Raw genomic sequence first — 13,728 nt, forward strand, 5'->3', positions numbered from 1 at the left:
AAAAAAATTGGAGAGAGAGAGAGAGAGAGATTTGGAAATTACGGTTTTAACATCCCTATTACTATTAATATATATAAACATCAAGGTTAAAAGGTGTTCACCATTAGATAACTTGGACTTCTCGAAAAATTGTACGACTAGATTGTTTTGTACTATACAAGGAATACTATACCCCTTTGCTGTTGTTGAAGTCGTTCAAGATTACACAATAAAACCACTTCACCGACCCAGTCCACTCGCTTTTGAAGATGTATACACCGGTTAGCTATCTACGAATATGCTTTCTATTAGCAGCCCTACTACCACTTTCACAAGCAATAGGGTTACTAGTGCCGCCGTTGAAGAAGAACCAGCTACCTTCTTTAGACAATTTACAACAATGTCTTTCCTATGAACTTGGAACAAATGACGTGCTATTTCTCACCTTAAAGTCGATTGAAAACTTACCATCACAGGATTTAAATTTGCTAATTTTGGATAGCATGGGCAATAAATTGAGAGATCAATCAAATTTGGAAAGGTTTCCCAGTCCTATTGAACTTATAATTAATCCGCAAGGTGTGACCGATGAAAGTGATATCTCTTCAACGTTAAAGGACCGTGATTTGGTCCCATCCAAGCTTGTACATATCTGCTTTTACAATACGTATAATGATTTATCGTGGAGCTTCAAACCAAGGACATTTGAATTTGAAATGAATGTTAATATCAAAGATGATATCAGAACGACGGATTATCAAATGTATAAACAGTTCTTTGCTTACCTTGATACAGATCTTTCCGAGGGGGAGTTTGATAACAAGATGAATATGGTTGCTCTTGACCTTGATAATATTGTTGCCAAGCTACACAACTCCGATGACGTATTGAAGGAACTTTTAGATCACGAGTTTAAATTGAGAGACACTAATGAGGAGATATTCAGTGGGTATACATTTATCAGTATTGTGCTTTGTGCGACGATATTCGTGTGTGGAGTCATACAGCTATTGTACTTTAAACTCTACCTCAGAAAGGTTGTAAAGTGACGCTTGCAAAATTTCTAAAGCATACTTTTCTACTTTTCAATTTGCATTAATTTTAATCATTAATATTTAATTTCATTTATAGACAATAAATTAACCCCGTACCATACTTGTTATTATCAGCGAGTTTGTTGTTTCTCCTATTGGCCTCTCATTTCCTCGCTTGTCAACACCTCTCTACACAATTGCTCCATGGACTCCCTATCTATCAAACTACCCACATTGGAATAAGCCAAACTTGCTTCGTATCCCATAATGATTCTTTGTTCAGTTATACCCAATTCTCCAAACGCCAACGCTTTAATCACATTATAGTATCTGGAAATATTATTCCTCGTCAGTTGGTTGATCTCCTCATTCTTATCACTGTATATTTCCCACGAACTTTCCTCCTCTAATCTTGTTATTGAAACCGATCCTTGTCCAGGAGTGTAGTCTTTGGCTCCCAGCTGTACCTTTAATCCAGTTTCATTTTTCGTGGCTGATGATGTTGCTGGTTTTGCTTTGGTCTTATAAAGCCATATGTAACCATTAACTCCTAATATAACAGAAACATTACCTGGTAAGTCATAACTGTGATTTTTGGACTTTACAACCAACGAACTTGGGATCTTTAAAAATATACCATTCCTCAATTTTCCGTACTTGAGAGACCTGGTATGCAAGGATGCAATACCATTGTTGAAAATTGTCTGCACTTCACAGTTTAATAAATCCCCTTCTTTCAAAAAGGATCGCATTTGCAACTCATCAGATTCCGATTTACGACGTAAAATCCCTCCTGGTAAATTGACACTTCCCAACATCAATATCGCATCTTGTTTGGTTCCAATATCCACTTTCCACCTCTTATTTGCAACTTCCGTTATACGTCCAACAACATGATCACCGGTTTCTGGTGTATATTTACCACGTATGGCATTCACACTTAGAAGACGATTGACTCTGGATATGTTACCCACAACCGAGGAATAGGTTTTATCGTTGATGAAATAAGTACCATGACCTTTCATCCACACAGGGTCACTTGTAATCAATTCTCCAGGTGTCACTATAGCATTTGCTCGGACCTCTTGCTGTCTTGGATCACCCAAAGAAGACTCTTCCCCCTCCATCTCATCATCGGATCTCTCCTCTTCATATTCGACTCGTGAAATTGGTTTGGTTATGCTTATTACTCCTGCTGTGTCCATCTTGTTTACTCTATCCGATGAGATGAAATACATTTGCGCATAAAGAAATTTTTTGAGTTACAATTTTTCAACTCTAATGAACTTGAAGCTACTATCACATCTATCGAAATCTCAAAGACAGTCGCTAGTCATGTCTTCGTATAAACCTCCAGTCAATCGTGGGATGAAGGAATTGGACCGGTCATTTTTCCACAAAACGATACCCCTTCAAGCAGCTTATTTTCCTCAACCAAAGTTCTTGGGACAATTTGTCAAAGCTTGTCAACCTGACATCTTTTACGTACGGAACATTAAACATATTGTGGACTTGGACAACTCAAAAGCAGTACTATTGAGAGAGGGAGTAGAGAAGGTACTGGATTTGAATGAAAAGACGCAGGAGAAAGTCAAAGAGTTTAATATCGAGTTGAAGCCATATCGACTCCAGCTTGATTATTCATTTTGGAAAAGCGATGAAATCTTGCAAGCTATTTTGCCTGAGCACCTAGTTGATGAAGTGCCCAGTGGATACAGTCAAGCAGGGCATCTCGCTCATCTAAACTTAAGAGACGAATTCAAACCATACGGTAAGCTTATCGGTCAAGTCATCATGGACAAGAACCCTTCGATAAAAACAGTGGTAGACAAGAAGAATACAATTGCCAACAAATTCAGAACATTCCCATTGGAACTTCTCGCAGGAGAAGATAACTTTGTCGTGGAGCAAAATGAAAGTGGGTGTCGTTTCAAATTTGATTTTAGTAAAGTTTATTGGAACTCACGTCTCAGCACTGAACACGAACGATTAGTCAACAAGTTTGGAAAACATGAAGTTGTTGGTGATGTCATGGCAGGAGTAGGCCCATTTGCATTACCAAGTGGTAAAAAGGATACAATTGTTTTAGCAAACGATTTGAACCCTGAGAGTTACAAATACCTACAAGACAATATAGGGTTGAACAAAGTCGACACATTTGTCAAAGCATGGAACTTGGATGGTCGTGAATTTATCGAAAGAGCAGCTGAATTGCTACAGGATTTGTCAAACAAAGGTCCATTGAAAAAGACGACAGTGAAAAGATCCAAAAACAATAAAGTCACCACCACTGAAGAGGTCCCTGTTCCAAAATTTTATCACCATTTTGTCATGAACTTACCTGATTCTGCTTTGACTTTCCTTGATGCATATATTGGTCTCTATTCACAATTTCCTCAAATTCGCAATGAGCCAGGGTTCAAGCTACCCTGGATTCACGTCCACTGTTTCGAAAAGTTTGAAAATGGCGAGGATCCAACTCTGGAGGAGTTGAATGAAAGATTATGGAAAAAGATCTGTAAGTTGATTGACTATGAATTGGATGTTACCAAGATGGAGTTCCATCAAGTACGGATGGTGAGTCCTACAAAGCCAATGTTTTGTGTTTCATTTGAATTACCCGAAGAAGTGGCTTTCAAAAGGAGGTAGAGTAGCTTGTAAATAGACTGTTTGATCAGCAATGCCGATTGAGATTAATGATAAACTATACCTAAAAAATTGAACTTTGTAGTTTTGTCAGGTCTATTTACAAACGTAATTCTACTATATCTCTAACCCTCAACAGTTTCACCTGTGGATTGAGCACTTACCATCTCATCCATCCTCTCCTTATACTCTACTTCTTTCACTTTATTTATAATGTCTTGCAATTTTTCTCCCTTCATACACCCGTCAATATCGTGTAAACTATAGCCACATCTATGGTCAGTGATCCTGTTCTGGGGGTAGTTGTAAGTTCTTATCTTGTCACTTCGGTCAGTGGTTTTTACTTGCGAAGTTCGAAGATTCTTTTGCTTCTCCAACTCTTCAATACGATCACGTTCTGCTAATCGACTACGCAAAATAGCAAACGCTTTAGCTTTATTTTGTGGCTGTGACCTTTCATCTTGTTGGGTGACTATTATTCCGGTGGGAATATGCACTAATCGAACTGCCGAATCGGTGGTGTTCACATGTTGACCTCCTTTACCACTTGCTCTCATTGTATCGATTCTCACTTCTCCTGGTTTGAATTGGAGTTCATCGTTACGTAAACTTTGCTCATTCCCATCAGATAACTTAGGGAGAATAACCACAGCTGCTGTCGATGTATGAATCCGCCCCTTTGCTTCAGTTTCTGGCACTCTTTGCACTCTATGGACACCACTTTCGTGACGTAGTATGTCATATGACCCGGGTTCATCAATGGATAATATCGCTTCATTGATGAATCCACTAGAGGTCTTCCCCGTTGATACAATCTTGTATTTCCAATTTTTGAACATTGCAAAATTGACATACATTTGTAATAGATCCTCGGTAAATAAACTAGCTTCATTCCCTCCAACCCCCGGTCTCAATTCAACCATTGTTTTACATTCAGCGTATTTTACTGGGGGCAACAATTTATTTTTCAATTCATTACACAACTCTTGCAACTGTGGTACTAAGGATTGTATCTCCACTTTGGCATCCTCAATTAATTCGTGGTCTTTTATTTTGGAAAGTTCTGAGATTTCACCACTGAGTGAGATAAACTTTTCATACTTGTCCATGATTTGAGATATCCTATCAAACTGGATCTGAAGCTCTGGGTCATACGAGTCTAACTTTTTCGACAATTCTTTATGTTCATTTTGTAGAAAAACAGCACGTTGAATTAACAATGGGTGAAGTTGGGGTAGCACAGTCTCTGAAACTTGACCGACAGTGGAATAAAGTCTAAACCTCGGTAGAAGACATCGTATACGTTGGAACATAGTGGTAGATGCAGTGTAGTATTTGGCTCTGGCGATTTGAGATGTAATTTTTCATGTCGCAAAAAGACTGTCGTAATAAATTAGTATCTTCAGACATTGAAACTCCCCTTTTTGCCTCCATCTACATCAGTTATGTCTGAGCTTCCCACGTTAACGCTGGAGCAATTTCGCAAAGCCATTAAAGATGTCTCGCAATTTGAATTGAAATCAAAGAAAGAACAGCAACGACATTTTATTTTCAGATTGGTTGAAACAAACAATGAATTGTTTGATGAACTAAATGCTGAAGAAATATCATCCGAGGATAGAAAGCTATATACGGAGACAATTGATGAAAATAAGATGAGCTTGATTGAGCAGATCAATCGAGTGGAAAGCATAAACCTGGAGTTAGTGGAGAGGGGGTTGATGAGTGGTGAGGAGAAGGAAAAAGAAGAACGAAACTTGCTTGACGAGATTAACAATGTTGATAAGGGTGCTCGTAAAGGTGATGAATCGAAGAATGTCGCGATTGAAGAGGAAGGTGTAATGCTATGATAGAATTGCACAAGCAATACCTCATAAATCTCTCATTTAGAGTGTTGTACTGTCATATTCTATATAAATCCATCTATATACAAGTCTTATATATGAGCTTATTTTCTGAATGATTTTGTTTCTCTTCCAAACAACTTGTCTAAAAACGGCTTTTCATCTAAAGTAATGGGGTCTTCTGGTCGTTTCAACACCAACATCCAAGTAGTGCTCAAATGTGCTCTTTTCTCCAAAGTAATGTCTAGGTTAGCCTCATCAACTAACTCTCCAATATCCAAGTTCCATCTACATTTCCATTTCTTCATTCTCTTTTCAGATCTGAAGTCCAAATGGTTATTGATGAAATCCCACTTTGATCTTCCATGTTCAAGCAAAATGATCCTTCCTCCTGGTTTAAGCAATTTTGCCATATTCCTCAAAACCTGCACCGGATCCTCGTGACAACACAAACCAAATGCTTCAACAACAGTATCATATTTCAAAGAATTGTCATCAGGTGCCATTTTCAATAAATCTTCAGCTTTTCCTTGAGTAAATGCAACCTTTTTAAAATTGGGGAACGCTTTTTCAAACTTTTCCTTTGTAACTTCAACCATATTCTTTGATGAGTCAAGGAATGTAACTGATCTGATTTTGTCGATATACGAAGACAAGTAAGGGATGTTTCTACCTGTTCCACAAGAAACCTCCAAAACATCACCTTTGACATGAGACATCAACCATCTTCTTCTGATACCCATGAAAATACCACGTTCTTCCCATTTAACAGCGTCGTCATATTCCTTTGCTTTAGAATCATAAAAGTCTGTCGTGTCTTCAGGTGCAGCAATGGATGAATTGTCAAAATTGACTTTATATTCTTCCAGAACATCTTGCAATACCGGCGCCTTCTTTTTTTTGCTACTGAATCTAGCTTGTTTCAGATACCATTCGTCTAATTCCTCTGGGGTAGGGTTGAACATCTCCCCGGACAAGAAATTCTTACGTCTGAATTCTTTTCTCATAAGCTGGTAAATTTTGTACTTTTTCTGCTCCAACGGTCTAAGCTTATCAGATTGACTCAAAGACTTCAACGCTAGATACTCATACTCGCTCAATGATTTGGGATCATTGGCATATTTTTCACGAATGACTTTAAGCTGTTTGTCTTCGTAATAACGATCTCTCATGTAAAAGTACAACGGAATAAATGACACTATTATAGCACTGAGATAGATCCTCGGCATAGTCTTGTCTTGGAAGTACTGAGATTGAACATATTTGACTAATTTGCCGAATTTAGATGTTGGCTCTCCAACTTTCTTTGATTGGGTTTGTTTGATTGGGAATGGGTCAGATGAGTAGCAGCGGAGCAGTAAAGGTGTAGTAGGTTTAAGCACACTACGACTTAGTAGCAATCTCCTTGACAACATCGAAGGCCCTGTCAATGTTGTGAACATATCCACCTTAGTTGTAACTCTTCTTCAGTGATGTGATTTTTCTAAGGTCGTGTGTTTTGGTGTGGACTTTTGATTTTTCAAGAATCGGAACCTCAAATATTGATGGCAAAAACGAGACACTACCATAACCACCTCCATACTAGAAGACGCAACAACTAGGATGCCAGAACAAGCATTGATAGAAGAGGCAAGAGAGGCAGTCAACAACAAGCAATATGATGTTGCGGAGACAAAGTACCAAAAATTTCTAGAGGACTCAAGACAAGAACCTTCCACGTCGGCCAAAGTGTTACAACTTCAAGAAAATGCCATTTTAGAGTTGGGAAAGATTTACAAAATATTGCTTCAACCTCAAAAGCTTTCACAATTGCTAACAGATTCCAGACAACTTCTTGGGAACTTTGCCAAGTCAAAGACTGCTAAAATTGTCAGAACTTTGATTGAGTATTTTGACAACTTGACTGATGCATTGGATGTACAAATCGATGCCACAAGGAAATCAATTGACTGGGCAGTGGAATCAAAGTTATCCTTTTTAAGGCAAAACTTGCAATTGAAACTCAGTGACCTCTTGTACCAAAAGCACCAATACCATGAAGCATTGAAGTACATAAATGAGTTGTTGAGAGAATACAAGAAATTAGATGACAAGTCATCATTGGTGGAAGTTCAATTATTGGAGAGTAAGATATACCATGCTTTGCGAAATATTGCAAAGTCCAAAGCAGCTTTGACTAGTGCAAGAACCTCAGCCAACTCAATTTATTGTCCAACGTTATTACAAGCAGAATTGGATTGTCAAAGTGGAATCTTAAACATGGAAGATAAGGACTACAAAACGGCATTTTCATACTTTTACGAAAGCTTCGAAGGATTTAACTCTCAGCAACTGGATGAAAACTCCAAAACCGCCGTCAAAGTTTTGAAATATATGTTGTTGTCAAAAATTATGTTGAATTTGATTGATGATGTCAATAATATTTTGAAGAACAAAAACGTGGTTCAATATCAGTCCAAAGACATAGATGCAATGAAGTCGATCGCCGTGGCGTATTCCAATAGATCATTAAAAGAGTTTGAAAGTAGTTTGATTCAATATTCCGCCGAATTGAAATCTGATGAAATTATCAAAAACCACTTCAACTCATTGTATGATCAATTGTTACAAGTGAACTTGTTGAAAATTATAGAGTCATACGAGTGTGTTGAATTAGAACACATTGCCAAGGTGATTGGGTTAAATGTTAAGCAAGTTGAAGGTAAATTGAGTCAGATGATTTTGGATAAAGTTTTTTACGGAGTCTTGGACCAAGGTAATGGATGGCTTGTCATTTACGACGAACCAAAAAAAGATGCAGCGTATGAAGCTTCGTTGGATTTGGTTAAAAACTTGTCGGGTGTTGTGGACTTGTTGTATGAGAAAGCAACTGCATTAAATTAGATGAACATAGCTAATGAAGCTTTATAAACAATATATACCCTCCAATCCTCGTTCAGCAGCAATTGTTGACAATTGTCCAACTCTAACCATGAATTCTTGTAACCGTTGACTAGCTTTAAAGCACTCAAGAAAATCATTAGCGTCGTCATCAGCAACTTGGTTCACCAATTGGAAAGCCATTTTGAGATACTTCCAATCCTTCTCTCTAGCATTTTCATAGATTGTAATCAACTCGATAATCAAGTATGGCACATATAGTGTTCTAATCTCCTTTAGTAAGGAGTTCAGTAAATCCTTAAGCCAATTTGTGACAAGGTTATTCATAAGTTTAGTTGTTTTATCAAGTGATGCTTCCACAGTTGATCCATCATATGTGCTCTTGCCAGCGGTGAATTTTCTCCATTGATTCAACAACCTCAACCCCTCGACAAAGTTTTCGTAATTTATCAATTCAAGTTTTTTATCTTCGCTAACGTCGTCACCTTCAATACCAGCGTTTTGAAGATTATAATCCGAAACAAGATTCTTGAAATTTTTACCTTCAGCAAATCTTCTCAAACTGGTCAATTTACCATTCAAAAGGAACCGGCGAATAACTGTAATTGTCGCCTCAATAGCGTCCTCAAACATGCGATTATCATAAAGCCATTCCACCGCATTACATAGCTTAGTATCATTTTCACTAACAGCATCCTCCAGGTCTTCATCAAAAATTGCTACTATTCCATCGCTTTGTTTGTAGTGAGATTCTGTTTCCTTTATCACACTTTCAACGGCCATCTTCAATACATTCTCGAGTTTTTCCTTTGGTGCATCATCTGCAGCGATTATAGTATCATCTGTAATCACTGATGCAGCAATTCTCCTTGCGGCTTGTAGTTGTTTAGCACGTTCTTGTTTGTCGGACATAGATAAAAGTATCGAAGAGTAAAGTGTTCGAGCTTCTTCCTCGTCTGGTATAAATGACAAATATAGTGGTATTAATTCAGCTTGGTTTGAAGCAGACAATTTTGAAAAATAAAAGTTGATTATTGTGCTCAAAACATGTGCATTCAGTGGTGGTTCAATCAATGCAAGGCAAATTGCTAGATGTGTTAAAATTCTGAGAATGTTTTCGTCTGTATTTTCGTCGACACTTTGAATCAATGAATTTACCTTGTTGATCATCACCGAAGCTGCTATGATTCTAATTGGGTGCTTGCTTTCCTCTTTTGCTTTTGTTCCCTCAGCTGTAGATACAATAGTCAATATCTCCCCAATAGACTTTGCCTGTGGTGAAGGTATGCGAATATAATTAAATGAACCCTGCTTCTGGTTTTCCAAAGAATGGTATACAAGAAGCAGCTTAACCAATACATTCAAGTACTCTTCGTAGGAGGATGACGCCTTCTTCAAGTTTTCGCTTATATCACCACCACTCAAGTATGTGTAAATCAACTTTTCTGAAGGGTTCAACCGTGGATTTTGTGACACTTCGTAAACAAGTTTTGTCCATGCAGACTTGTCCTTGCCCTTGTCTCCCAGCCTGGTGATATGATCCACTTGGTCATTTTCATCCAACGCTCCAACAAGAATAAGTGAGATTGCAAGGTTACCTGTATCTTTAGCATAATCTATAGCGCTTGAAATTTGTCCCAAAAGTACAAATTTGTAAATAAGTTCTAAATTAATTGAGTCTATCTCCTCATCAGCCGGATGAATGTTTTTATCACTTCTCAATGGTGCATCAGCATCTAGCTGTCCCACCAACTCAACACCGATGTCTTTCTCAACTGTTTCTTTGCTCTGTGCAGTACTAAGAGCGATCCTGGTGTGTGACCACTTGTCATGAAGATTCAAATTATTATCGTCATCGGAAATTGATATATCTGGAGTATTTTCTTGTAACCAAATCAATATACTTGCCAACTCTTCAACTTTTCGATTCTGTTCAACCTCATTGGGATGTAAACGAAGGGAGTACAATTCTTCCACCAATCTCCATAGCTTCATTTCGAGTTCCCAATTATCAAACTCCTCTTGGGAAAATATGTCATCATTTATTTCTCGTGATTTCACTTCAAGTGCTCTCTGTGATGCAATCTCACCAAACTGTTGAGCAATCTCTATGGCTGGGTGTATTTGTTGCCGATTGTTTGTATCATCAAAAGTGGTGCTCTTATAAGACCTTATCTTGGATAGTTGATTTTCCAACACTTTTGCGAACTGAATGTCCACACTAACCGATTCATCTTTCAATGCCAGGTTTTGCAATTGATAAGTCATTCTGGTACCAAGCCGATTTAATAACCTTTGAAACTGGTAATTCACTACCCTTGATGTCTTTTTTTTTTTTTTCTTTACGATTGTGATTGTAAGACATAGCAGACCACTAACTTGATATAATGAATTATCAAAGTAGCTGAAAAGAGGATGAGATCTGATGAGATCTGATGAGATATCAAGTATTGGATGTATCCATATAGTTTGTAGCTCGGGTAAAGTCTACGTTTGACCTTTGCACCTCCTTGAGGAATAGTCGTCGGAAATCTACAAGCTTTAGAGAGCTACAATTAACATGCTAACAAATTAACTTCATTTATTCAGATTTCCTAATTGAACTAATGACTGAGCGCAGTTACCTCAAACTTAACGAAGCATCTTATCTGCATCATTGTTAAGCACTATCAGGTATCGACGTTGGACGCGTTTGAGCAAATTTTGTGGATTTTGTCTGACTAAAATATGCAACATCATCATTGATTATCTCATTTTCGTTCTTGGCTAATTCTTGCTTGAATCTAGATTCGAATCGCCTATCGAGAGCTTCTAACCTTGATTTTATATTTAAGTGATCCTGATCATTACTGATGCCAACATCTTGAGCATGATAAATCTCCTCATCCTCTTCCTCGCTCTTTTTGGGTTGTATATTCGCGTTGCATCGTTGGCTCTCCAAAGTAATCTCTTCTATCATCTTCTTATAATCCTTATCTTTTTTTACGATTTCATCATTCAACTTTTGAATGATTGAGTCCTTAATTAAACTTTCCTCTCTTAAACGATCATATTTTTGAGATAATTTGACTTCATTTTCGTTCTTTTCGTCAATTTTGGCTTGCAAATTCTGAATCTTATGGTCGTACTCCCGTCTTAATCTAGCTTGGTTGGAATCTTGATCCTTGAAAATCCGTCTTTCTTTATCCTTGTAATCTTCGATCAATTCCTTCCTCTCTTGGTCCTTTGCTTCAACAGACCTTTTTAATGAGTTGATATTCTTGTTCAACTTTGCAATCTCCATCTTTAGTTTTTTATTCTCCTCTTGCACCACCAGCGTTTTCTTCGGGCTGATCTCTTTTGGAAACAGCGTGCCTATATCGTTACGTTTACTTTCCTCAGTATTCTCTTTTCTTCGCTCTAGTTCCCGTTTACTAGGTGGCCCCATCTTATTTATTGACTCTAGATTTGATTGGAATTCGGTCTTGTGCCGCGTGAAACTTGGTGGTATAGTTGATTCAGGTTTGTTGTTTTCATTTAATGAATTCAAAAACGCTAAATCATCAACGTTACGCTCCTTAATAAGCTTCTTTATATTGGCGTGTAGCTTCTCATTCCTCAGGTGTAAGTTCGCAGCCTCGTCTTCAAACATGGTTGTTATCAGCCTATTTCTAGTTCTCAAACTATTGGACGCTGGTTTGGTTTAGTGTGCTAGGCGCGTCTTTTCCGGTTCCTAAGTTTTGTGAATTATTTATAAATATTAACCACATCACTATTGAACCTACATCTACTGCACAGTCACATCCTAGCTAACTCAGCTGATATCTACTACCACAAAATGTCATCAAAGAGATTAATTCGAAAACAGTCCTTGATATCCAAGCTACAGTCATTCCCCTTTGACTTTTATCTTTACTTGAATGAATTACGATTGTCAATTGATTGGGATGAATATGCAATTTCAATAGGATTACCCACAGGTATTGGCATATGCTCATTATCATTCATTATTCAGTCAATATTATCTTATTACAACACAATCAACAAACGCTCCAAAAATGTACTATTCAATTCAAACTATTACCAGTATGAGAATTTGAAGTCAGTGGTTAACTCAAGACGACAATTGCATGATTATGAGATTAATACCTCAACTACTAATACAATAATGTGGATTCTTAATGGATTTCAAAGTTTAATTATATTAATATCCATTTTGAACTTATTTTTGATATTCACTAGTAAGAGAGATTACCAACTTTTATATCACAAGATTAAACCGAAATATAAATCAGCTGTTCACCCTGCAAATCGAGAATCATACTTATACTTGTTGTTGTATCATGTGGTGGAATTTTTCTCAAAGGATGATGAAAATGAGGATGAAGATTATGATGCGATGGATGATACAAATAGTATAGAAGATGGTGAATCCTGGCAATTACGAGTATGGCAACCTTCAAAGTTTTCCTTATACTTGTATGTTGCATTAAATCCGATTAATAACGTTATCATTGGCAATTTCACTTTACAATTTTCATCATTGAGTATCATTGGTTTATTGGTGCTCGTTTCATATTCCAACTACAAAATAATTGACCACTTCTTAGGTTTAATTCAAGATAAACAAATCATATACCAAGAGACATTTAAAGAATTTAATAGCAAGTTTGTTAAACCAAAGACAAATATTTTGAAAAAAGATGCAATGGTTGATGCTACATTGGGTCCGTTGTACTCCTCCGTTTTGGTTAATCACCAACCATACACTTTCACTAAACTGAAGGTGTTTACCACCCATGATTCGAAGGGAAAAGAAGTGAAGGAATTTGTTGAGGTTGAACACGAAGGGCCCGGATATCAAGATGAAATGTACAGACATGTAAGCAGGTCACAAAGCCGTCCTATAAGTCGGTTATCCAGTCGCCAATCGAGTATCTATGACCACGCAGAAATACAAACACTTCCACCATTTGCTTTCCGCAGGGGGCATGAATATGCATCATCGACACCTTATCAAGGTCAACAACACTCATCATTCAGTCGCATGCAACAAAGTCCAAGTCCTTCGCGATATTCCAATAACGCCAGTTACAATAGGTCACCGAGTCCAACTAGAAGTGCATTGAATCATAGGATGAGTCCTCAAAGACTATCACCAGGTAAACCCGATTTGGCCCATCCAAGAAGAGATAGTGTTGTAAATTCCAGTTTACATAGCTCACCTTCGTTTCATCGATCGCCGTCGCCACATAGAAGTTCAGTCTTCTATCGCAGTCCATCACCTTCTCGGCCTACTGATACAAGTAGAAAGCCAGGTTGGAGATGAATAGAAGCTGGGTCACAATTATTTTAAGCATGTATTA

The 13,728-nt window shown here is 37.6% G+C and overlaps 10 protein-coding genes across 10 annotated transcripts; 5 read left to right on the top strand and 5 right to left on the bottom strand. All coding sequences in view use genetic code 12, as the record gives it.

Annotated features, from left to right (window-relative positions):
- Window positions 1-248: 248 nt before the first annotated feature.
- Window positions 249-1,028, top strand: CORT_0E03690 (hypothetical protein; the record flags this gene model as incomplete). Its single annotated transcript, XM_003870039.1, has 1 exon — window positions 249-1,028. One exon carries the CDS (start codon window positions 249-251, stop codon window positions 1,026-1,028), a length of 780 nt encoding a protein of 259 aa, XP_003870088.1.
- A 137-nt stretch (window positions 1,029-1,165) lies between these two features.
- Window positions 1,166-2,251, bottom strand: CORT_0E03700 (hypothetical protein; the record flags this gene model as incomplete). The annotated part of the gene is made up of 1 exon (XM_003870040.1): window positions 1,166-2,251. The coding sequence occupies one exon, from the start codon at window positions 2,249-2,251 to the stop codon at window positions 1,166-1,168; it is 1,086 nt and encodes a 361-aa protein (XP_003870089.1).
- A 43-nt stretch (window positions 2,252-2,294) lies between these two features.
- Window positions 2,295-3,662, top strand: CORT_0E03710 (Trm5 protein; the record flags this gene model as incomplete). Its single annotated transcript, XM_003870041.1, has 1 exon — window positions 2,295-3,662. One exon carries the CDS (start codon window positions 2,295-2,297, stop codon window positions 3,660-3,662), a length of 1,368 nt encoding a protein of 455 aa, XP_003870090.1.
- Window positions 3,663-3,784: 122 nt separating this feature from the next.
- Window positions 3,785-4,972, bottom strand: CORT_0E03720 (Mrf1 protein; the record flags this gene model as incomplete). The annotated part of the gene is made up of 1 exon (XM_003870042.1): window positions 3,785-4,972. One exon carries the CDS (start codon window positions 4,970-4,972, stop codon window positions 3,785-3,787), a length of 1,188 nt encoding a protein of 395 aa, XP_003870091.1.
- A 132-nt stretch (window positions 4,973-5,104) lies between these two features.
- CORT_0E03730 (hypothetical protein) lies at window positions 5,105-5,509 on the top strand (the record flags this gene model as incomplete). The annotated part of the gene is made up of 1 exon (XM_003870043.1): window positions 5,105-5,509. The coding sequence occupies one exon, from the start codon at window positions 5,105-5,107 to the stop codon at window positions 5,507-5,509; it is 405 nt and encodes a 134-aa protein (XP_003870092.1).
- Window positions 5,510-5,607: 98 nt separating this feature from the next.
- On the bottom strand, window positions 5,608-6,945 carry CORT_0E03740 (mitochondrial membrane protein; the record flags this gene model as incomplete). The annotated part of the gene is made up of 1 exon (XM_003870044.1): window positions 5,608-6,945. The coding sequence occupies one exon, from the start codon at window positions 6,943-6,945 to the stop codon at window positions 5,608-5,610; it is 1,338 nt and encodes a 445-aa protein (XP_003870093.1).
- Window positions 6,946-7,105: 160 nt separating this feature from the next.
- Window positions 7,106-8,386, top strand: CORT_0E03750 (Rpn6 26S proteasome subunit; the record flags this gene model as incomplete). Its single annotated transcript, XM_003870045.1, has 1 exon — window positions 7,106-8,386. The coding sequence occupies one exon, from the start codon at window positions 7,106-7,108 to the stop codon at window positions 8,384-8,386; it is 1,281 nt and encodes a 426-aa protein (XP_003870094.1).
- A 21-nt stretch (window positions 8,387-8,407) lies between these two features.
- CORT_0E03760 (Nup84 protein) lies at window positions 8,408-10,651 on the bottom strand (the record flags this gene model as incomplete). Its single annotated transcript, XM_003870046.1, has 1 exon — window positions 8,408-10,651. The coding sequence occupies one exon, from the start codon at window positions 10,649-10,651 to the stop codon at window positions 8,408-8,410; it is 2,244 nt and encodes a 747-aa protein (XP_003870095.1).
- A 391-nt stretch (window positions 10,652-11,042) lies between these two features.
- Window positions 11,043-12,014, bottom strand: CORT_0E03770 (hypothetical protein; the record flags this gene model as incomplete). The annotated part of the gene is made up of 1 exon (XM_003870047.1): window positions 11,043-12,014. The coding sequence occupies one exon, from the start codon at window positions 12,012-12,014 to the stop codon at window positions 11,043-11,045; it is 972 nt and encodes a 323-aa protein (XP_003870096.1).
- Window positions 12,015-12,200: 186 nt separating this feature from the next.
- On the top strand, window positions 12,201-13,691 carry CORT_0E03780 (hypothetical protein; the record flags this gene model as incomplete). The annotated part of the gene is made up of 1 exon (XM_003870048.1): window positions 12,201-13,691. The coding sequence occupies one exon, from the start codon at window positions 12,201-12,203 to the stop codon at window positions 13,689-13,691; it is 1,491 nt and encodes a 496-aa protein (XP_003870097.1).
- Window positions 13,692-13,728: the final 37 nt, after the last annotated feature.

The sequence above is a fragment of the Candida orthopsilosis genome, assembly GCF_000315875.1.
Source record: "Candida orthopsilosis Co 90-125, chromosome 5 draft sequence".
In the NCBI taxonomy this organism is placed as follows: Eukaryota; Fungi; Ascomycota; class Pichiomycetes; order Serinales; family Debaryomycetaceae; genus Lodderomyces; species Lodderomyces orthopsilosis.